The sequence below is a fragment of the Enhydra lutris genome, unplaced genomic scaffold, assembly GCF_002288905.1.
Source record: "Enhydra lutris kenyoni isolate GAN:26980312 unplaced genomic scaffold, ASM228890v2 scaffoldscaffold42, whole genome shotgun sequence".
Lineage (NCBI taxonomy): Eukaryota > Metazoa > Chordata > Mammalia > Carnivora > Mustelidae > Enhydra > Enhydra lutris.
Window position 1 is genome coordinate 1,294,227 of NW_019154126.1, and position 23,827 is coordinate 1,318,053.

General features: G+C 46.0%; 1 protein-coding gene across 4 annotated transcripts in view; it reads right to left on the reverse strand.

The window, feature by feature from the left end:
* The window catches only part of LOC111155567 (KIAA1217 ortholog), a 289,167-nt gene extending 274,062 nt beyond the window's left edge, over window positions 1-15,105 (reverse strand). For all 4 annotated transcript variants that reach the window (XM_022515809.1, XM_022515811.1, XM_022515812.1 and 1 more), the window contains exons 1-2: window positions 14,959-15,105; window positions 5,805-6,088 (exon numbers count right to left, since the gene is read on the reverse strand). In XM_022515809.1, coding sequence (XP_022371517.1) covers window positions 5,805-6,088; window positions 14,959-15,028 — 354 coding nt within the window. In that variant the 5' untranslated portion in view covers window positions 15,029-15,105. The remainder of the gene's footprint in view (window positions 1-5,804; window positions 6,089-14,958) is intronic.
* Window positions 15,106-23,827: the final 8,722 nt, after the last annotated feature.

A 23,827-nucleotide genomic window follows, 5' to 3' on the forward strand; every position in this document is an offset into this window, starting at 1 on the left:
CCCAGTGCTGTTTGCAAACAAGCACAAAGGCGAGGCTGGAGGAGGCACTGAGATGGCCTGTAGCCCTGGCCTGAGGGAAGGCTTCCTGGCCTTACTGACCCCTATCAGATAGTTTTATTGTTCACGTTGTTATCTCCTTATTTGACCCCTCCACAATGTCTTATCAAAGGAAAATACACCTTCACGTCTCTCTCACTCACTGTATTAAATGGAAGTAGTAGTAACCTTTCATGTTAAAATGTATTACTTGGGACAAATGATACATTATATGTTAATAAAAAGTCTGAAATATTTTTTAAAAATGTATTACTTATTCCACCTCAAGTTCCACGACATTAGCTATAAGACTACATACAAATGGGGAGCCTGAGTGGCTCAGTGGGTTAAGCCTCTGCCTTCGGCTCAGGTCATGATCTCAGGGTCCTGGGATCAAGTCCCGAATCAGGCTCTCTGCTCAGCAGGGAGCCTGTTTCCTCTTCTCTCTCTCTGCCTGCGTCTCTGCCTACTTGTGATATCTGTCTGTCAAATAAATAAATAAAATCTTAAAAAAAAAAAAAAAGACTACATATAAATGAATTGTAACCACAAAGCAGATACTACAGACCTAGTTCATTGACTAGTTATTTCCAGTGCATTAACTGGAAAATAAAAACTGAAACATCATTTTCGGAAGGGTTTCTGAGACTAAAGCGGAAAGCTGGTTTCTGTTGGTGACAGCTAGATGGACAGATGGACATTTGCTTGTTAGTGAAGACTTACAAGAGCTTTCCCAAATTGTGTAGTTACACGGCGACCTTGACTGAGAGACGGCTGAAGTAAAGACCCTTCGGAACTCCGAGCTGCTTCAGAAAAGTAACTCCTTTCAATGTAAAATATATACAAGAACTTATTTTCTATGATTATCTCATGCATGCTGGAATTAAGATTTATCTTTTTATTTTTTATTATTTTTTAAAGATTTATTTACTTATTTGAGAGAGAGAGAGAGAGAAAGTGTGTATGCATGTTTGCACTGGGCAGAGGGGCAAGGGGAGAGGCAAAGAGCGTCCTAAGCAGACGCCTTGCTGAGCGTGGGGCCCAACACCGGCTCACTACCTGAGCCAAAACTAAGAGGCAGATGCTCAACCAACTGCACCCAGGCGCCCCAAGATTAATCTTTTTTAAAGAAATGGCAACGAAATGTCTCTATTGCTCGACCTGCGGTGATGTACGTTAATTTTGTTACCAAAACTTCAGAAAAACTAAAGGTAGAGGAAGCAAATACCAGTCAGTAACAAATAGAAAGACCACAGACTTGAGAGACTGTGACCTTGGTTCAAATGGTGGCTTCTTGACTTGAGGGAAATTACTTATCTTGTCTTAGCTTCTTAGCCTCAGTCTGTTTTGACTTCCCAAGCTGCAAATGATCTCTTAATTCTTGGATTCTCGCCCCCGCCCCTTATCCCTCATATGGTACCTATCACAATCTTTTTTTTTTTTTTAAGATTTTTATTTATTTATTTGACAGACAGAGATCACAAGCAGGCAGAGAGGCAGGCAGAGAGAGGGAGGGGAAGGAGGCTCCCTGCTGAGCAGAGAGCCCGATGCAAGGCTCAATTCCAGGACACTGGGATCATGACCTGAGCTGAAGGCAGAGGCTTTAACCCACTGAGCCACCCAGGCACCCCATCCTATCACATTCTAATTGTATTAGAAATACATTGGCGAACTCATTCCTTCATTCAACAAAAACTGATGAGGCTTCATTTAGGTTGCATATTCCCTTAAATGCTGACTTTACAAAGGTAACTAAAACAAGGTTCTTGCCCTCCATAAGTATATTCTATATGGGAAAGAGAAGTATGATAAAGGCATTACTAGATAGTGTAATATAGGTACTGTAAGATGTTGTGACCAGGGGCGCCTGCGTGGTTCAGTGGGTTAAGCCTCTGCCTTCAGCTCAGGTCATGATCTCAGGGTCCTGGGATCAAGGCCTGCATCCAGCTTTCTGCTCAGCAGGAAGCCTGCTTCCCAACCCCAACCCCGCCTGCCTCTCTGCCTACTTGTGATCTCCCTCTCTCTCTGTCAAATAAATAAATATGATCTTTAAAAAAAACAGCTACTACTATGCAGGTAAGTATTATGCTGCACTAATGGTCATCTTCATTTTCAGGAGATAGTAGAAGGAAGTTAAGGAAACCTATTTTCAGTAATTCAGACTCAAGAAAATTCTTGATTGGCTTATTTTCAAAGGCTCAAATACCTCTTTTCAGTAATTCAGACTCAAGAAAATTCTTGATTGACTTATTTTCAAAGGCTCAAATACAGGTTTTCAACCATGAATCTCGCAGTGTTTGAACTGAGATTGAAATGTAAGGTATGCTCTAATTCTCCTTTGGTTTAATCCCAAGGAATTGGAATCTGGATTCCCTTAATACCCAGGTATTTCATGTAAGATGCCACCAGAAGAGTATGCGGTATTTAGAACCTCAATATTAAGTAAGTGGTCAGACCTGTTTATTTGAATTCCTCCTTATGGCTGGTCATACGATCTTCCTGCAAAGGAAGCCTGGAATAATCCACTTTAAGAAGGTCAGGGAGGAACAAAGGGTGTCCTGGAGAAGAGGACAGGAAAGAGGAAACAGACAGTAGGAGAAAAAGAATGGAAAAAACAGAAGATGAAGTGCTGTCCATAGGAATTTCCTAAACCGTGAACTGCCTGAGCTTATCTCTGATGTGCACAATGCTGAGTAGGGTTCATCTGAGGAACAACAACGGAAGGAAAAAACACGTACACAAATCCATGCATCAGAATCTTTCCCCCTTTAAATGGTCAGCTTGAAATACCCAAGAATTCATCCTGAATTACCCAGTAAAGGGACAGCTGACAAGCCACGGTCAGAAGACACCTGTGGCGGAGATGTATGCGATAGGAGATCAGAGGTTGAGGCCGCTAAGCCACAGTCATTATTCCCAGTCATCTGATTCCATGAACCCCTCACGTTATATTTAGGCTTCCCATGTGAGAGTTCTAGCCAAAGCCTCATAATAGCAGTAGCAATAATTATGAGATCATGAATAACAGTAATGATAATAACAAATATTTTTAATGCGAAAAATATACATTTTGAAATACTAACTTCTCAATTTCTCAGCAAAATGAATATATTTCTAACTTTAAAAATATATATTCTCCCTCCTCATTCAACACACTATCAATTTCCTAAACTCCTTTACCCTCACCCCTGTCCTTATAGTCACACACACACACACACACACACACACACAGAACCTCACCATGTCCCTTACACCGAATGTACAGACTGTTGGGGAGGAAAAAAATTCCCTTTTCCCTTCCAAGTTTTTGGCGGGTGAATTGATATAAGGCATATTAACATGGGAAAAACAAAGTTAATTATGTATATATAGGAACCCTGTAAGAATATGAGACCCAAGGGACGCCTGGGTGGCTCAGTGGGTTGAGCCGCTGCCTTCGGCTCAGGTCATGATCCCAGCATCCTGGGATCGAGTCCCACATTGGGCTCCTTGCTCAGCAGGGAGCCTGCTTCTCCCTCTGCCTCTGCCTGCCACTCTATCTGCTTGTGCTCACTCTCGCGCGCTCTCTCTCTCTCTCTCTGACAAATAAATAAATTAAAAAAAAAAAAAAAAAAAAAAAAAAAAAAGAATATGAGACCCAAGAACATGTAGGGTCAGTTGAGGCTTATAGGAAATCCTAAGCTAAGGAATGGGGTAGGGGCTTAGGGCTTCAAAGGAGAGGAGGGTGATTCACAGAACAAGAAGAAGAGATGTTCGATAATTAGATGTTTGCCCTGATGTACAGATAGTTCTTTTGGAGAAACAGTAGTCTCTAGTAATAGCTCCTTTTTTGAGCCAGGCACACTATCTAAATTATTTTAGGTCATAACAACTTTATCCTTGATTATTATGCTTTTCCTGGTAACCTCCCATAACTGACTCCCACCCCCAACAACTGTTTTTGTCTTTAGTGGAACATGGTACTTCAGGTGATAGCTTTGGCCATTTTGGGGAGTTACTCAGTTTTCCTGGGTCTCTCTCATATACACACAGGAAGTATACATATTATTAAACTTTAGTTTGCTTTTCTCCTGTTAATCTGTCTTACATCAATTTAATTATTAGATGAGTCAAAAACCTTGGAAACGAAGGCTTTTTTTTCTTTTTCTTTCTTTCTTTCTTTGCTTTTTTTTTTTTTTTTTTTTTGCCACACTACCTGCTCTATAGGCAATGATCAACTTACAGAACAGTGGACTCAACAAGGATTCTGAACTCAGACTTAACCAGATTCAAATTCCAACTTTGCCTTAGAAAACTGTGTATTTGTAACTATTCTAAGTTTGAGTTTCCTCAATCTAAACCACTTTGGATAAAGTATGGTGCCTCATAAAAACATGACGCATTACTTAAATGGATACTGACCCTACCAGCAACTAAAAAATAGGGATATTTTTATATATGTCAATTATATCTTATAAAACTGTGGGACAAAACTCAAGTGAGTAAATACATACATACATACATACATACATATAATAGGTGTATTTTCTATATGCACTTGAAATGAAAACAGTCACCACTTTCTTAATTACTGAAGAATTTATCGGCTCTACATCCACCAGGATTCCTTGCCCTTCTCTCTTCTTCTGGGTCTGCCGCCTTTTGGCAACATGAACAAAAAACCAACATACAGCCCACAAAGCTCATTTTATAATTTTAGGCACTCTAATAAAGATTTCAGAGAAGAGAAGGGTGAATTTAAATGCATAAAATGAGACTGAGGATGAAGTACAGGTTCAAATTATTCAGGCCAACGCCAATTTCCATTTCCACGGACGCCCAAAAGCTGAGTTAGTTACACATTACTCTTGTTACCAGTTAACTGGCAAGACATTAGACTTAAAACAGCGAACACGCCCCTCTATCTGGAGTGTGGAAATCAGTAAGAGCCCGCCCTCTTCCCCGACCGCATCTATCGCCAAGTGGGCTGTGCTTCCTTCACCATGTCCTCCAGCCTCTAAGGTCAATCGGATAACATGCCTGTGAGGGCTACACGGGAGGCCTCCCATCTCCTGCGACCCCAAAACTGTACTGTCTGCTCAAGAAGTCACTGCACGGAGCCAAGAAACAAAAACAGAAACATCCGAAGCCACAGTTGGGTGGTAATCTGTGCAGCTGTCAAGATAACCTGAGAAAACAGGTAGCTGATGACAGCGGAAAGGCAAGAATGCAAAAGGTAAACATCTGTGATTAAAAGGGGGGGAAAAAAAGAGCAGAAACTGAACCCTAATGTCAGCCTCCTAAGGAAAAGGCATTTACCGTAAGTCTACCCCTCTGTGCTCCGCTTGACCCTGAAAACGTATTTATGTATATATGTATGCATATGTATATATGTATGCATATATTCATTCATTCACTGTGCTAAGCACTCAAGTGCTTTCTGAGTGCACAGTAATTGATCCTAGGCCTCCCTCAGGAGAGTAATACCCCTTACTGCCTATATGTTAGATGTATTTGTGGCTGAACATCAGGACACTCCTTTTGGGGGAACCACAGACTCTCTGGGTCTCTCCTCTCTGGCATTCAAGAGAACTGAGCTTTCAGGTCAAACCTTTTACTACATACAGGCTGCCTTCTCCTCCCAAGGCCCAAAACAGATCTGGCACAACCCAACGGTGGGCACAATCCACTCAACTGTTTTTTCCCCCTCTGCACTGCTGGTCACTTTGCTTTCCCTCATGTTCATTTCAGAATGAGCTGTGCACAGCAAAATGGTGCCATGTTCCTACCTGGTCTCTCAGCCTCTCTTGGTGGCCCATGATTGCGGTGGCATGATGGGGGTATTTCTGCTTCAGATGTTCCAGGAAAGCTTCTCTCTTCCTGTCCATCTCAGATGTTTGCATTCCCAGGATTTCTTTGGAACTTCGGGGCCCACCTAGAGTGTGTCTCCTTGGGATGTTGCGGGACGACCTGGAAACTGAAACACGACTGTTTCCATTAGAGAGGCGTTCCTTGGTTCGGCGGCATTCTGCATCTTCTAAGGACGTTACATGTAGACTGCTTTTTCCTTGTTCTGAAAGACAAAAAGAACCAAGTATAGTTCATAATTAATGATCTCAATAGATATCTCATTTACCGAATACAGAGAGGGTTTGTGGTGGCTGTTCATGTGGAAGTGTAACCTAGCAGGTGTTTCTGTTTTTGTTTTTTTAAGGCAAGAAGGGGGAATAAAATCAACAATCAAAGGAACTACAAAAAAAAAGAATCACACTAAAAGGAAAAGTTGCAGAAAAAAGTGGGCTATTTCTGACTCTTCCCTGAGGTTACTCAAAATAAGAACACGTGGTCAGACTAGTTTGCAGGCTACTGGGTTACCCCTTACCTTCATCCGTAATTACAGAAAAGTTAATTCCAGTGGTTCTGATTATTTCTTTATTTTTAATTACAATTTCATGCTGGTAACAGGACTTTTACATTTCTACAATCTGAGACACTTATTTCATCCCCAAGACCAAAAAAAGCTATCATAATCACTGATGGGTGAGCCACCTACAAAATCCAGCCTTCCCCGCCAATTCGGATAAAGCAAACAAATGGAATATTATTAGGTTAATATTATCATCAGGTAAGAATGGAAGGAATGGAAAGGCTTAGACACATTTTATGGGAAGCGGACTTTAAAACACACAGTGAAAAGGGAAGAGATATGATACGTGTGGATGGCCTAAAACTTGACCCTTGGGCTTGACCCTGCCTCTGACCTGGGCTTTAAGGGCCAAGCTGACTTCCACCTAGCAGGGAGCAAGTGAGCCAGGCAATGACAATGCTTCCCCTGCCGGACGCGGACAGGGGATCTCTGCTCATTCTCGATGGTTGGCAAATGGGTTGTTGGGTTTGCATATTCCCGTTAACTGAAAAGAACAAGGCAATTACTTCTCAAAAACCCGCGAACAGCAAGAGAATGTTATAAACATTCAAATTGTCTTTGTCAGGAAGAGTTCTTACACCCTACACAGATGCAGGCCAAACAGAGTGTCCTCGTTCACTGAATTCCCAGGAAAAAGCACTGAGTGGGGGTTCTCAGGAGTTCGGCCTTTCACGCTAGACTTAGATCCCTTCCAGCCTCACTGTCTTTGTGATAAAATGAAGATGGTGGACTAGTAATAGATACACAGTGTCTTCTAGCTCTACATCCTTTAAAATCTACTCTAACCTATTTTTTTTTTTTTTTAGATTTTTATTTATTTATTTGACAGAGAGAAATCACAAGCAGGCAGAGAGGCAGGCAGAGAGAGAGGAGGAAGCAGGCTCCCTGCCGAGCAGAGAGCCCGATGCGGGGCTCGAACCCAGGACCTGGGATCATGACCTGAGCCGAAGGCAGCGGCTTAACCCACTGAGCCACCCAGGCGCCCCTAACCTATTTTTTAAAGACGTTTCCATTTGTTAACTATTGATCTTAAAAAGTTAGGTGCAAATAGCCAAACTATGGAAAGAACCTAGATGTCCATCAACAGATGAATGGATAAAGAAGATGTGGTATATATATACAATGGAATACTATACAGCCATCAGAAGAAATGAAATCTTGCCATTTGCGACGACATGGATGGAACTAGAGGGTATTATGCTGAGCAAAATAAGTCAATCGGAGAAAGACAACTATCATATGATCTCCCTGATATGAGGAAGTGGAGATGCAATGTGGGGGGTTTGGAGGGTAGGAAAAGTATAAAGGAAACAAGATAGGATTGGGAGGGAGAAAACCATAAGTGACTCTTAATCTCACAAAATAAACTGAGGGTTGCTGGGTGGAGGGGGGCCGGGAGAGGGGGGTGGAGTTATGGACATTGGGGAGGGTATGTGCTATGGTGAGTGCTGTGAAGTGTGTAAACCTGGCGATTCACAGACCTGTACCCCTGGGGATAAAAATACATTATATGTTTATAAAATAAAATTTAATAAATTAAACTTTATAAAAAAAAAAGTTAGGTGCAGAAAAAGAGACCTAATATTTGAAAGTTCTAGATTGGAGTCTCAGACAGAGAAATAAGACTTTACACCAGAGACACCCAGAGTGTCCGGCTTATGCATAAACGAGCTCGTCTAAAGGCAACGCCACCAACACGTTCCCCACCTCACTGTCCAGAAACGTCTCTCTACAGAACTCTAGGTACAACACCCTTTGGTTAGGCATAGAAAACATTTTAAACTCAGGTTGGCTTTCCTACTCTATTTTTCCATCCCTAGAAGAGTGTTCTGGGAATAATTCTTCTTGTTTACTCTTCACTTCTCATTACATTGCTAATTATAGCATCTCCATCAACACCGATGAGGAAAGGGAGGAAGAAAATAGCCAAACTGGTTAATTCTCCTACTTTTCATGTGTTTAAGCAGTAAATTCAGAAGGGGAGGAAGATGGAACTATTGACTAAAAAGATATTGAGAGATGAACTGTATTATTTATTTAGGTTGCCTTCTCGTGACGTGCACTCACGTGACGGCTACCTTCTTTGTGGTGTCTTCTTGAATAAAACAGAAGGAACAGGATCCGCTGAGTGAAGCTAGATGCAGAAAATGACATATGTCAGCTTGGTAAATACGTGTGCAATCTGGTTTAGCTTTAGCTTCTGGAGTGCGTATGCGTGCACATGAGTTTTATATTAGCCCAAAACTTGTTGTACACTTGATGTAACGCTGTTGACTTTTAAACAGATTTTTACGATTACTTTTGACATCATTAACATATTTTCAAAATTATCCAGGACAGCTAGATTAATGAGCAGGACTGGGTCTCTGGAAAGGTGACTTCCTCAAGTGGGCACACACACAGACAAGCACACGGATAAACGTTCAGGAACCTTCCACACCAACAGGGGCAGAAAGTTCCATTCCGCCTCCCTCTGTCACACAGACTCCCAAGAACTATGCTGTTTCATCCAAGACTCCTCAGGATAGGTCAAGGCAGCCAGAACAGTAGCCCCGTGGAGACTGAAAAGACTTTTCCGCTTTCTTCCTTCAGATAAATTGGGAAAGGAACAGGAGGGGGAGAGGAGGCGTTCAGGGTCCATCTTCTGTCACCATTCACCTTTGGGCAGCTCCGGCTTGCCGACACTCTAAACCCCTATTTTTTTCCTAACACTTTGCTCTGCAAGGTCCTGTCGACCTTATGGTACTTTGCCATTTTTTTCCCTCTCTCTGGTGGATTCTTCTAAAATGTCTCCAGTTGCTTAACAAGGTTTAACGTGAATTGGTGGAAAGTAGCGAACAGCATCGATGACTAATGCACCGATGGCCGGGGGCACAGTCCCCTGGCAGACATCCAGGAGCCGGTGGGGCTCACTCCTCCCCTTGTCTCACCTTCTTGCCCACTACCTCCCTCAGCTATGGGCCCCATCTGTTTCCCATCCGACCACCAGGCACCTGCTCCGTCCTCCCAGGCACCGTCAACAACAACCCAACACCACGATCCACCCTGAACACGCGTCCCCATCACCCAAGCCTTCTCCCCAGGGAGGCTCCGCTCCTGGGCGCTGCCGACTTCCGCGCCGGAAGTAGAAGTGGCACTTTCACCATTCCAGGCTTTTCGGGGTGAATGTGATCTCTCGCCTGAGGAGCCCCAACTCCTAAGCAGGGATAGAAAGGGCAAAGGACACGGAGTCCCAGGTCCACAGCTGTGGAGTCAGGGATCCGAGATTGGGCCAGTTCTTCATTATCCACAAAGCCATCAACACAGAAATAAAGTTCTATTTCTCGCCTGGAATGCGCTTGGGTGCTAACGTTTAAGGACGGGTGTGTCCCGGGGCTCGCTATTCTGGGAATCCGTGCCAAACAAAGAACGGGGCTGGAGCATGAAGACCCGCTTTCAGTTTCCCCTTCCTGCCGCTCCCAGCCTCTGCCCAGCCCAGGGCGAGTCCTTTGTAGCTGCTGGGAGCAGGGCAGAGAGCACAACGGGAGCCTGGGGCAGGGAACAGCCCCTCCAACCTTCCGTGGAGCAGAAGTAGGGGTGAGGAGGGCAGAAGCGCCTGAGAGTTTCAAAGGGTGGAGATGCAGCAAGTTCCCGCGGGCCAGAGCCCACGGGGCCCCTGAGCCACAGCTTGGATGGCTTCAACCAGGTCCGCTGACTTACAGCAAGGAGTCTGGGCCCCTGCATCACTGGGACACTCCACGCCCGCTTTCTCCCCGAGAGCCAGCAACCACATTTCCCTGGGATTTTTACTCCCGAGCGAAGACTAGGTAAGCCACGGCCTCTCTGAGAAGGAGCCCCTCACTTCTTTACAGTGGCTCCTGGTTAGCTATCTCTGAAACTGTGCCAAGTTCCTCTCTGGCCATAGAAACATCGTGAGAAACTGCTGTTTCGTCTGGTTGTCTGTCCCAACTCCGTGTGGCAGCGACAGTATCCTGTCCGTCTGTGTCTTCACACCACAGTGTCCTCCTGCTGCACACACACGGAAAGACTGCATTTTCCAGGACCCTTCATCTAGCGGGGGTCTTGGACTAATAATTCCTCCAGTCAATGTAAGTGAGGTGAGACACCTTTAGTCCCCGCCCCAGGCTTCCTGAATAATCATCCTTGCTGGTTCTCTTTCTTCTTTGGCTAGCTGAATGCCATGGTTCCAGTGGAAAATGCCAAAGCCTTGGGGAATGGGGTCCCAGAGTCAGCCTATGGCTGGGCGCCCAGGAGATCCACCTGGCCAGGAATGTCCACTTTCCATTGTGTTCAAAATATTAACATTGACTAAACACACAGATTTCAGGGTTGTTACAATTAGCCTCCTGACTAATACAGATCACATATTCTGCTGGGGGCCCACGGGGTTCCTCGGTTGGCCAGTTCTCTTGTTACCATCCCACAGCTCACCCCCATACACAAACTGGCACAGAAACTGCAGCTGAAATCAGACCATGATAATTATTCACCTAAAAATCCTGAAAAATTAAGTAAGTGACAGAGAAGTTTTCTGGTATGGGTTTTCAGACAAAAGAGGAACAGTCCCTCTGCTCCCCAGAAAAGTATTCTCATCTCAAGTGTTGGTCGGATGATTCATTCATTCATTCTCAAAAATACGTCTTGAGTGTCTGCTCCTGTACACTAAAAGGACTTAGGAAACGCAGTGAAGTTGTGATCAAGACAGAGTTAATCCCCTTGCCTCACAGCGGATCCACATTACAAACAGGGACGCAGACAATGAACAAATAATATGTAATAAATGCTCGGAAGGATGAAACAGGTAAGGGGCAGAGACCGATGGGGCAGTTTTAGAGTTCTGAGCAAAGATTTGAATATCAGGGGCTCCCCGATGGGCCGTGGGCACTGCCAATGCGTTCTTTTTTTTTTTTGCAAGTTTAAGGTGTACAGTGTGCTGGTTTGATACATTTATATATTGCAAAATGATTACCCCCCCAAAGCATACACTATCTTGAAACACTGGTGAATCAGGGGTTGGGGGAGGCAAGAGGTGGATGGTAACACTTCCCCTGCCCAGGGGTTTCAAGAGCTTAGGGGCCGGAGGAAAAGCAGACACCTCGGGGTTGCTGGGGGCTGACACATCCCAGGGAACATCCCAGAATAGCTCTGAGGAGCCCATGGCCTTCAAAGGGAGCGTCAGATTTTTAGACGGCAGTTCGGCCAGTAACTACCGAGTGTCTGCTCGGTGCGGTGCACCTCGAGGTACGGACTCACACTGCTGCCAGCCTAAGCAGGCTGCTTATCCAGCCACGGAAGCCTCGCTGATGAGAGCTATTCCTGAGGTCACCGTATGCCCCGGTTTGCCTGAACAGTTGTGCGTTACAACTGCCATCCCAGCAAAATTATTTATAGGGTGCAGTTTCACTTTCAAAAGTGTCTGGGTCTAGATAGTAAGTTACACGATCATCCAGGGGATCCTTACCTACAGGAGACTGACGGGTAAACTCCAAGCCCTGGGATGGGATCATTAGCCTTTTGTTCAAGAAATATTTACTGAGTGCTTTCTACATGGCTGGTGTGTTGGGTAGAGGGAATGTTAAGGATGGAGAAGACCTGGTTGGCCCTGGTATTCCGCGCTGTAATCCAGTAAAACAGATACAGAAACAAATACCATCAGGTGTGGCTAGGAGTGGCTAGGAGCGGGCATGGGGTATTAGAGGTGATGTGAGCAGAGGCCTGGCCTCCCTGTACGGTCCTCGTGCTTACCGTACACCTGGAACAGAAGCCATCCTCCTTTACAGAACTCAGTGGGACCCGGCACATCTAAACTGAATACTTCTCACCCTTACAATCTCTCCAGCCACCCCCCCCCAACCTCCCTGACCTCTAAATGCTCAAGTGCCCCAGAGCACACTGGGACCTGTACACACAGACCCAATCCCAGCAGGTCCTCCACAGGCCCCAGACCTTTCTCCTCAATTCCGGTGGAGAATATCCACGCAGCTATCAGCATTCCGGACATCTAGATGTGAGATAAACATCTCCATCCTCACCTATCCAAAGGACTTCCTGGTCTCCTCCATTTCCAAGCCAGAAACACCCTTTCCTCTCCTCTGCTGCACTCAAATGCTTTCTTTCCTATGTAAGTAAATGGCAACTCCATCCCTCCAGCCAGGCGGACAGACATTTCTGAAATCATCTTAGACTCCTCCTTTTCTCTTGTATCTTACATCCAATCCCTCTGCAAATTCTTTTGACTTTACTTTCAATATACATCTAGAACCTGTCTTCTTATCACCACCTGTCCTACAACCCGCTGGTCCAAGCTTCTGTATGGCTTATTGTAGAAGCCTCTGAGATGGTCTCCCTGCCCCTCCCCTGCCCCCACTTGGGTTATTGTCAGTGCAGCACCCAATATCCCTTATATATGACAAGTCAGACCTGCCAGCAGCTCCCTACCTCTTTTGAAAAAAAAAAAAAAGCTCAAATCTCTGGCATCATCTCATAGCCCTGTGTGATCTGGCCTGGGATTACCTCCTAACCTCTTTCCTCCCATCCTTCTCCCATGTCCCTGCTGTTCTTCCAACAAGTTCTTGCCTATTCCCTCGCTAGCCTCTTTCAGATGTTTATTCAAACACACACCAGTGAGGCTCTCCCTGATAACCCTCTCTCCATACTCCCTGTTCCCTTTTCCTGCCTATGGCTCCCTATTGTCTGATTTCCATTTAATAGAGTTGCTGGATAAAATATGAAATACCCAGTTAAAATTGAATTTCAGGTACACAAGGAATACTTTTAGCATAAGTATATTCCAAATATTGCATGGGATATACTTATACAAAAAAAAAATTCATTGTTTATCTGAAATTCAAATTCAACTGGGCATCCTGTGTTTTTATTTGCTAAATCTGGCAACGCTGCCATCTAACATGCTATATATTTCATTTATCTGTTCATTGTCTCCTCTCTCTCCTAACCCCTTTCCTCCAAACTTGGTTCTTAGAACATAAGTTCAATGAAAGCAAGTATTTTCCAACTACTTTGTTCACGGCTGGGTCCCCAGCAGCTAAAACAGTAACTACTACGTAACAGATGCTCAATATTCATTGAATGAATGAGTAAGTAAATAAAGTGATCACATTCCCTCAGCCCAACCATCTCCAGCCTCTGAAGCATCTTTGAATTGCTGTGGTTGTTTGAAAGTTATTTCTTAAATTGGTCCCATTCTAATTGCCCCTCTAGATTCTGTGTCATTCATTTTAACAGAGGCCGGAAGACTCAGTCTCTGCGGTAGGATCCTGTCCTATCAGTTAAGGGAGGGAAGGGAGCCTTATCTCCCACCGGACCCCACCGACCAGGCGCCCTCCAGGAAGAGTGCTCTGTTTCAGAAGCACAAACACAGATACCTAGACTGACGACTGTAAAATGGGGGATTCTCCCGGGTTTACTAAGCTTAAAGTTTCCTGAGTTTCACCCGCAGGTAGGGGGGATGGGAGCGTGAGAGGGTTGGGGGGCGTTTCTATGTCTTGTAATTCCATTTTCTTCAGTCTAGCTTAGTTTTGCATTTTCAGTGCGGATGAGTCATTTGCTACTTCCCTTTTGCCTTTTTAAAACACACACACCTTTTCCCCTGTGCATAATCCCTACTCCCACGCAGAGCCCGGCAGCCCCGCAAACGCTTCTCTTAGTTCCTAACTGGCCCCTGGATGAACCTGGGGTAGGGTGGGCGGGGATGGTTTCGGGCTTGTGCGGGTTTCTGAACAAGCTGCCTATATGATACCATATGATAGGCTCTGGCATCATAGACGTCACTGACTGGAGGGCAGAGAAGTCCCTTCTCCACCCAACCCCACTGTGAAATTTCTTCGGAACAACATAAGCTTCTGGAAACTCCCTACGGAAAAGACAAGTCTATCACAAACACAATTAAAGGAAAACTGCCTGGAGAAAATCTACCCAAATTGTCTAACAACTCCCAACTTTTGAATTAAAGCATGCAAAGATTCCGCACAGTCCCATCTATCATCCGGATGGACCCGTGCTCCCCTGCTGTTCCGATCTGCAAAATAAAACATCCCTAAACTCTGTAATTTAACTCTCAAATTCTGCAAAACGTGCAACCCAGCATGCCATTGCCTCATGGGATTCCCCCAATCAATGACTGGAAACGCTGCCTTCCCATACGAGATAGCTGCCCAGAAACAGCTCCTTTCTCCCACGGCTGGGAGCAGCGAGTATGAAAAAGCTGCTTTTAGCGATATATTTTGTCACCGCCTAGAGATACAACACATACTGACTGCTCCCTGTGCTACCAACGCGGCATCCCCACGCCACTTCTCTGGCTGTTTAAGGAAAGCCTGCCAGAGCCGAAGTCGGACCCAAGGAATCACAGCTCTCCACGCACTTTCCAAAACGCACGCCAGCCGGAGAAACGCGCGTTCCCCCCGCCAAGCGCCGCGTCTCGGGTTCTAAAACGCAGCCCGCGGCGAGGAGCGCGCGGAACCGTAACTCCATCTTTGAATGAGTCTGTTACTTACCCTGCTTCTGTCCGCCGTCTGCTGAGTGAGGAAGGCACGGCTCGCATTTCTGGCTTTCATTTTCTTCCATTGTCCCTCCGCCCGCGGCACAAGCTGCTCGCCGCTCTTTAAACTTCAGAGCGCAGTTCTGCAAGCTCCCAGAAAGCGTCTGGAAAGGGGCCCGGGGCGGGGGGCGGGGAGGGGACCGTGCGAAACCCCACCCCGAACTGTTCTCCACTCCGGTGCAAAGTCTCTCCCGCCCGAGAAAACTGCATTCCAGCGTCGGGCCGCCCCCGTCCCTCCGTGCCTGCGTCCCCGCGTCCGCCCGCCCGCCCGCCCGCCGGACGGTCCCGGAGGAAGGAGGGGGGAGGCTGCGCTCTCCGAGCCGCCCGCTGCCCCTGCCCCTGCCCCTGCCCCGGGCCCACCCTGCGCCGCGCGCGCCCGAGGCCCCAACAGGTGATGGGCTTCCCGACCCGGGACCCAGACCGCCTGTTTGCACCGCTGCAGACCGCCCAGATTCCGCAGCCCCGGGAAGGAAAGCATTTCACACAGGCTCGGCGGCAGGCGCTGAACGCCCGGTCTCCGGTTGCTTTAATCTCAGACACAGAATGAGCCTCCCAAGGAGGCTGATTTACGTGTTACTAAACAGCCAACTGCTGAACATTCCAAATTTCCGTGAAATCCCTTTAAAAAAAAAAAAAAAGAAAAAGAAAAAGAAAACAAAGCGTGTATGCTGAATGTTGTTAAGTAAACACTTTCCGGCACTAACTTTCGAACCTGATTAACACATACAGAGAGGTGGTTTGCTTTTCGCACAATTTCAGTCGCTTCAGCTGAACTTTAAGGAGTTTTTGCTCTTTTTCCTAGGCTCCGACTGCGGCCGTCTCCCCCAACACACACACACACACACACACACACACACACACACACCTTGGTCACAACTCTGAAAAGTGAAAAGTAAACTAGTAAAATCAACCTTCTGGGGTTCTCAAGTTAATTACTTTAAAATATCCGAAAGGCAATAAAATTGCTTTTCTTTGGATAGGCAGAGTGGCATCCAACATAGCCAGTCTCCTTTTAAACTATCTACAAATATTTATTTTGTTCTCTACCCAGTCCTTGAAAACCTGGCAAATTTCCCAGAAAGTGAAAATAGGAGGCACAATGTACACACACACACACACACACACACACACACACGATGGGAAAATACTTTAAGCAACATTAGTTCTGCCACTCCAGCCATCTAACAGTCACACAATCACTAGCAGGACTGTGATATTTTCATCTGCAGTGGCCCCATCACTCGAAGGGAAAAAAAAGAACAATGGTTAGCCTGCTGACCATACCTTGACCCAGTTTAATAGGCCACTCGGACAAGGTTTTAGATTAATTTAGCTCAAGAAGCCACCAGAACAATGGCTGGCCTATCCTCCAGATTCTGACCTTGAGTCACCTGTGTGTTTTGGCAGTGTGGGGGACATAATTTGGCCATTTAGGGCAAAAAGATGTGGAAGCCCTTTAAGGACAAAGGATACAGGCCAAAAGGAAAATGGCCATGTCAGAGAGGGAGCCGAACTCACGTCAGGAAGGGAAGAAGAAATCTCGAAACTCCTCAGGATTTTTCTTGAAATCCAAGAGGTGGTGAATCTTCTAGAAAGTTAAAGCTACGCCTGCCAGCGTGAATACAGCAGTTGAGTTGACAGAGCTCAAGGTCTCCGCGACTTTGTAACAGAATTACGGGTAATCTTGCTTTAAGGAGGAACTAATCTTACACAGTTTCTGTACTGGTTCCCTGCAGGCAAACACCAGATGAATCTTGTTTCAACCTTACTATTTTCTCAGATACAAAATGTTCAGGAAGGAGGGATCCGTGTTCAGGCCCCCAGGCCCAGATTATCCTGATCCTTGTGTAGCTGTTGTGTATTTGCCTTCAAATTATTAATGCCAGAAATGACTGGGGTGGAGGCAAGGGGGTGGGGGAGAGAGGGAGAGACACATTGCAGTCAGAGCGCAGGTCTACACCAGACACCCATGGACTCAGATGCAAACCCAACTGGCTTTGGTGCGAGGAGAGCCTATTCCTAACAGCTCCCACCTGCCACTTGACACAGTATCTTGGGGAAACCCCCAGGATGAAGGAGACAACAGCGTGCTTGCAATGGCAGTCCACGACAACCAATGGCACCCAGCCGCTGGGAAGCCTTTCAATCCAGGCAGGAAAAAAAAAAAAAAAAAATCCATTTTATTACATAGATTTCACTTTCCTGGGCTGTTTGGAAAATGTGAGGGCAGGGCCCTGTTGATCCCCCAATGGGTAAAAGAGGGGCAGCTCTCCCACCAGTTCTAAACTCTGGTTAGTTTCCAGGCGGCCCAGGCAAGCCCCTCTGCCCACCATGTGTTGGAGCTGCTGGGACCCTCCCCTCCCCCACAGGCAAGGCCTCCGGCAGGCGGTATAGATACTCCTCCAAGCAAAACTCTTTGTGGAATGCACAAAAGAAAAAGGCATTACCAGGAAAGATAATTAACATACATCATTAAGGACCACAACCATCTAGACACATATTTACAGTAAATCACGTTCTCTTGAATAGTTAAACTTTCTGACCATTCTACGGGGGAAAGCTTCTACCAGGCTAGTTACTGGGCCCTTTGTTCCTTCTCCTTGAGAGCAAGAACTGAAAACAATTCGAGAAAGTACTGTATGGATGCCTTGGCACTGACTTATTCTACACATCTCTCTCCAGAGCACACAGACCTTACTAGGACCTGATTGTCGGGTTCTCTGAGAGGGGTCTCTAGAAAACACTGTTTTCTACAATCCCCATAAGCTCAGTAACTCAGATCTTCATGAAAAATACTATGATTGTCATTGCTGTTACTGTGGAAATGTTCTTTCTGGAAGAAACCCTCTTTGAACTAGAAGCACACCGTGCTTTTAGGTTTAATTTAATTTCTAGGTTTAAAAATTGCTATTACAAACCAATCTGCCTACTGCCATACTTTGAAATTTGCTGTGAAAGGCAGAAGGAAAGCGGGAGGAACTTGAAATGTGATTTTCCTGCAGTCATACGGAGAGCTACAATAATGATACCAGGGGGCTAAATTTTCAACTCCATTTCTGTTAACCAGCAAAGGTACAAGTCTATTTCTTGGTTAATGGCTCCATATGTTGGCAATTCATGCTTCAAAATGAGCCAACACACAAAAAAAGTGTCATTTCAAAGGAAAGACAAGTGATGGAGGTAAGGGGGCAAATGGTGATTTTTCAGGCGGAGCTAACCTGCTACAGAACTGGGCTGCTACTGGTTTTGCTAGCACAACTTAAACAGACAGTCGCCACGACGGGCACTCCTCCCAAGGATCAGAAACTACTGCATGTGACTTCTTAGCAGTCCTATTTAATTACAGGGCTGCAAAAAGCATGTCAACGTCCTTGATGCAAGTTCTTCAACAGAGGAATTGCTAGAAGCCAGTGTTGGTGGGTTTCAAATTCTTTTTTATTTTTATTTTTATTTTATTTTATTATTATTTTTTAATTTTATTTATCTATTTGGCAGACAGAGATCACAAGTAGGCCGAGAGGCAGGCAGAGAGAGAGGAGGAAGCAGGCTCCCTGCTGAGCAGAGAGCCCAATGCGGGGCTTGATTCCGAGGCCCTGGGATCATGACCTGAGCAGAAGACAGAGGCTTTAATCCACTGAGACACCCAGGCGCCCCATCAAATTCTTTTTTATTTTAAACCCTATTAAGAGCAAGAGAGCCTACCCTGATTGGACATCAGGACACGAAAGAAGTGATTCATGCTTGAGGAAACCATAACATAAACTTTTCAAAGACTGGTAACTTAACGTAAAAAGATGCAAAATCAGGTGAAAAACAAACCAAAAATGTTTCAGCCAGAGCCCCCGTGCCTTGATGTGTTCTTACACCATAGCCTTTCCTACGGGAACACTGTTGTGTGTCACCCTGGAGTTCAGAAGTAAGACTTCTGACAATTGGGAAAACATTTGCTTAAAAGGATGATCTGGTGGTGAATGAAATGTAGGCTGTCCCATCCTACTCTTGCCAGCAGCGTGTCAGCTGGCTAGGGTGACCTTATATTTAAATATAAACCAGAGCACTTGTGGCAGGGAAAGGGGACACTATTCATGATCGCAACAGGACAAGATGCAGAAACCACGACTGTCCCTGGCAAAGCCGCACATATGGTCACCTATGTGTGGTCCAAGATAAGCCCCATGTGCTCCTCAGGTTTCCAAATGCAAAATGAGCATGAATAATGCTGTTCGAGGATCCCTACAGGGTCCTCGCGAGAGACATGTAAGAGTTGATTAAAGGTGTGGACCCCAGGGGCGTCTGGGTGGCTCAGTGGGTTAAAGCCTCTGCCTTCGGCTCAGGTCATGATCCCAGGACCCTGGGATCGAGCCCCACATCGGGCTCTCTGCTCAGCCAGGAGCCTGCTTCCTCCTCTCTCTCCGCTTCCCTCTCTGCCTACTTGTGATCTCTGTCTGTCAAATAAATAAATAAAATCTTAAAAAAATAATAATAATATAAATAAATAAATAAATAAAGGTGTGGCCCCTGTCTGAGCGGTTTCACAAGCCCCACCCCAAATTTCACATCAGAGAATACAAATTCCACCACATGATATGCTGTACGGCTCATCCATCCAAAAGGAGTTTTCCTTTCTGTGTTTAGGGCGAAGATCTCACAGATGTTACCACAGAACCATTTATATCTCCAGCATTCTCTCCAGAGGGTAACCAATCTTCCTGATCTTACGGGCGTCCTTAAAAATCCCAGCTGCTCCGAGAAGACCTGGCCAAACAAGGAAGCCTCCCCGACTGCTCCGGCCTATTTCCATGTCCTGGAACTTTCTTCTTCTACCCCATAAAATTCTTCAGGCGATTATAACTAGGAGCTACTCTTAGATCCAATGTGTTAATGCTTTAAGCATATTTGCTTGCTCTTCAAGAGAATCCATTGATGTTCATTTTTATCAGGGTTTCTTTTATCTCTTTTTAAGTCGGAAGACGCTGGAAAGCAAAGACCACGTCTGACAAACAGGGTAGCCGGACCGCCACATGGGCAGCCCGTCCCGGAGAAAGCTCCAGGTGAGCACGGCAGACCGAGTCTGGATCCCAGGTGGCAACTTTTAAGGGAAAATTGCAACTTGTACAGGCTCACCCCTTTCATCCCGGAGCTGGCTGAACCATGACATATTCTATAGAGTTTCTGAAGGCCCAGGGTGGAACACACGAGAATGCAAACACTCCCTAAGATGCCAGCACCCTGCTTGTTCCTCGCTTTACCCAGTGGGGCTCGAGGGAACACTTTCATGAGAGAGTGTGGGGTGATGTCTCACCAGGAAGGCACTTCCCTGGCCTACTTCTGCCCCTGGGCTTCCCCACATGCCCTGCAAAGCTGTAGTGAGCTGTTGGGGGAGCAGGGACTACGGGGAGCCAATCACGGAGTCAGAAAACTGGGATCAAGTGTTAGCGTCTATTGCCCTCTCCCATTCTGCAGATGAGCAGACTGAGTCCCGGGGAGTTAATGGCAGTCGGCCTCCCTAGTTAGCCATGACTCTGTTGAATTCCTTTCATCCTTAGGATCTTCTGTACTCTTTTCTCACAACTACCCTGGGGGACCCCTCAATTATTCTCACTCCTTTTGCTCTATTGAAATGGACAGTAGAGTCAGTGTTGGTCCAGGGGAGAGTAGACCGCTCTTCTAAAATCCCTCTCCCGTCAACCATAGAATTAGGTCTGGTATTGTTTGGGAGTCATTGCTATACAGGCCATGAGGCATTAGGCATTGGTACCTTCTCTGCTCATTGAGAGGTGGTGTGTGCTGTGTGTGCTGTGTGTGCTGGGGCTAGGATGCCAGGGACATCCCAGGTGGGACATGGCTTTCCCCAGGAGGTGCGGCTGGGACCAGCCAGCAGAGAGAATGAACAGGAGCCTGTACTTGGTCTGATAGGGGAAACAGCCTGAGCGGTGAGTGGGGGTACAGGAATGGTCCTGTAGGCTGGTGGGTTGGGGTACAGCACAGATGTGGGGTGTGGGGGCTCTGACTTTGGTACAGCAGAGAGAGAGGTCACGGGATCATTTTTCCTGCTGCCTCTGAGCCTTTGCTCTCTTTGTCTCCCCCCTGCCCCCCCAAAACTCAGAGCTCCTCACTTTCCCTACCAGGCAGGGGAGAAACATGTGACGCTGCACTGATCGCGTCTGTATGCTTTTCTGCCAAATAAACACTGACCTAGACTTTGTTTCAATAACACACCTAGTGCGTTTGTTTGTTTGTTTGTTGCTTTTTCATGTTTTCTTCCATTTTTAGTTTTAGCTAGTAATGGCCACAAAGACTATTGGTGAGAGCCGCAGACAACAAAGAACAGAAGGTCAGTGCAAACTCACTGTTCTTCTAGCTCACCCCCAGGAGGCTGACACGTTGCTTGGGGGGTGGGGGGGACACTCCAGGGGCAGGTGCTCTGGGCTCGAGGGATGCTCAGGCAGGGGCGGGGGGGGCGCCCACTCCCCAGCTTCCCCACCAAACCCGGCTCAGCCTCAGGTTTTTATGGCCAATTCTTGAAAACCAATCATGTACTTCACAACTTAAGTATTTTTACAGTGATTTATTTTTTCCCACCCCAGGCCACAGAATTTAAGGAAGGGGATAACTGGTATTCCTTGCAGATGAAATAAAACAGTTCTAATAATGAAGGACCTAATTTCAGGAGCCAGGTGGGAGGAGGAAGAAGAGGGGGTGGGGGGGGAGGAGCATCTACCAAGTGTCTGTGGCTCTGCTTCTCCCTCCCCCCTCTCGCAGATCAATTCTGTGCCCTTCCCCCCACCAAAGTGCTACTAGAGCTTAACATTTTCTTTCCCAGATTATACTGTTTTGCTTTTGAAATACATTCTTCCTTAAACTTTACAACTGCTAAACTGGGCAAGGTTTTAGTGGGATAAAATATTTAATTAGAGGTTGGGCCAAGTTTTCCACAACACTCTATGAGGAGTCTAGCTTATGTGAAGCGATCGAATTCATAAAAGCAAAAGAATAAAATGGTAAGTAGTTTCTACCTGCTCCTTCACGCCAACACATACCTCCTTCCTTCCACACACACCCCCTTACCCATGTGCGTCAGAACCCAAATCCCCGGGGCACCTGGATAGCTCAGTTGGTTGAACGTCTGACTCTTGATTTCAGCTCGGGTTATGAATTTGGGGTCGTGGGTTCAAGCCCTGCATCAGGCTCCACACTCATGGGGGATGCTTGAGATTCTCTCTCTCCATCTGCCTCCCCTTCTAAAATAAATGAATCTTAAAACAACAACAACAACAACAAAAAACCCAAGACCCTGATAAGTGGCAAGTTGCTATAGTAAAGTAGACCAGCGAGGAACTGATAATATCTCCAATGTGCCCTGCTCACAAGCCCGTTCTGAGGAAGGCAGTGGGGAGCTTCTCTGTGCACCCCAAGTCGGTAGGGACCAGCTTGGAGTGCTCCCTGTGGGAGAGCTCCGGGTGATCGGGGCTGGAGAGGGGCTCAGAGACCCATCAGCTCTTCCCTCTTCTTACAAAATTTGAATGGGGTGTAGAGAGAAAGTGACCAATAGGCCAGGTTTGCCCAGAACTTTGGGTAGTCCCAGGATGCAGAAATTTCCTTTTTTTTTTTTTTTTAAAGATTTTATTTATTTTGGAGGGGGGGTTAGCACGAGCAGAGGCAGGGGAGGGAAGGGGCAGAGGGAGAGGGAGAGGGAGAAGCAGACTTCTCGCTGAGCAGGGATCCTGACCTGGGGCTCGATCCCAAGATCCTGGGATCATGACCTGAGTCAAAGGCAGGCACTTAATGGACTGAGCCACCAGGCACCCCTGGATGCAGAAATGTCTATGCTAAAACCAGGAAAATCCTGAGAAATCTAGGTGCAGGTGGTCACCCTGGTATGGCGGCCAAAGCGGAGCCCCACAAACAGACTAACAGGCTAAGCCATGAGGCAGCGAGAGAAAGGGATGGGGGAAGGGAAGGCGAGAAAGGGGGAGTGGGAAGCAGGGGGAGAGAGAGGGTGCGAGCCAGGGAGCAGCAGCAGCAGTAGAGAAAGAAGCTGGCAGGGATGGAGCAGCGGGATGAGGGACGAGGACAGATTTGTTTGTTTCACAGAGTGAACACAGCTCTATCCTCAATGTCGAAAGACCATGTCCAGCTGGTCAAGAGGTCTGGGAAAGCCATTTCCTAATCTTCCTGCTTCCTCAGATACAGAATAACCCAACCTATGGGTAGGTCTCTTCCTCCTCATCTGAGGGGGTCATGACCTGGGGCGAGCAGAACACTCAGGTGGGGAGTTTACAATATCCCTTCTGAGAAAATTAATAAATACAGTTTGGTTCATCTTCAAAACACAATGCTCTCCGTCCTACCCTTTTCAAGATTTACACTAAATAGTTCACAACTGCCTTTGGGTGCAGGTTTTTGCAGCAAAACGATTTATTTCAAGGAGTTCCAAAAATTCTAGAGGTAAATTAACGTAGACTAGATTCCGGAAAAGAAAAAAACCCAAGGAAAAGGAAACTGAAAATTACCTTGTTCAGATCATTGTTTCTCAAACATCAGCAATTTGTTTTCTGTTATCAAGTTGTTACATTTTATGCTAGTATTGACTTAATATTGACTCCTTAAAAAAATTAAGCTTTTTCTCCTTAATAATATTGTTGAAATTATGGGTTTGATAAAACAACCATATAGTTTCAGGCTTTTCTTACAATACATGAAGTACGTATCTTTTTAAAAAAGTAAAATATTTCATTCTTGTCATTGCTTTATTTTTTTTAAGGTTTTATTTATTTATTTGACAGAGAGAGACACAGTGAGAGCGGGAACACAAGCAGGGGGAG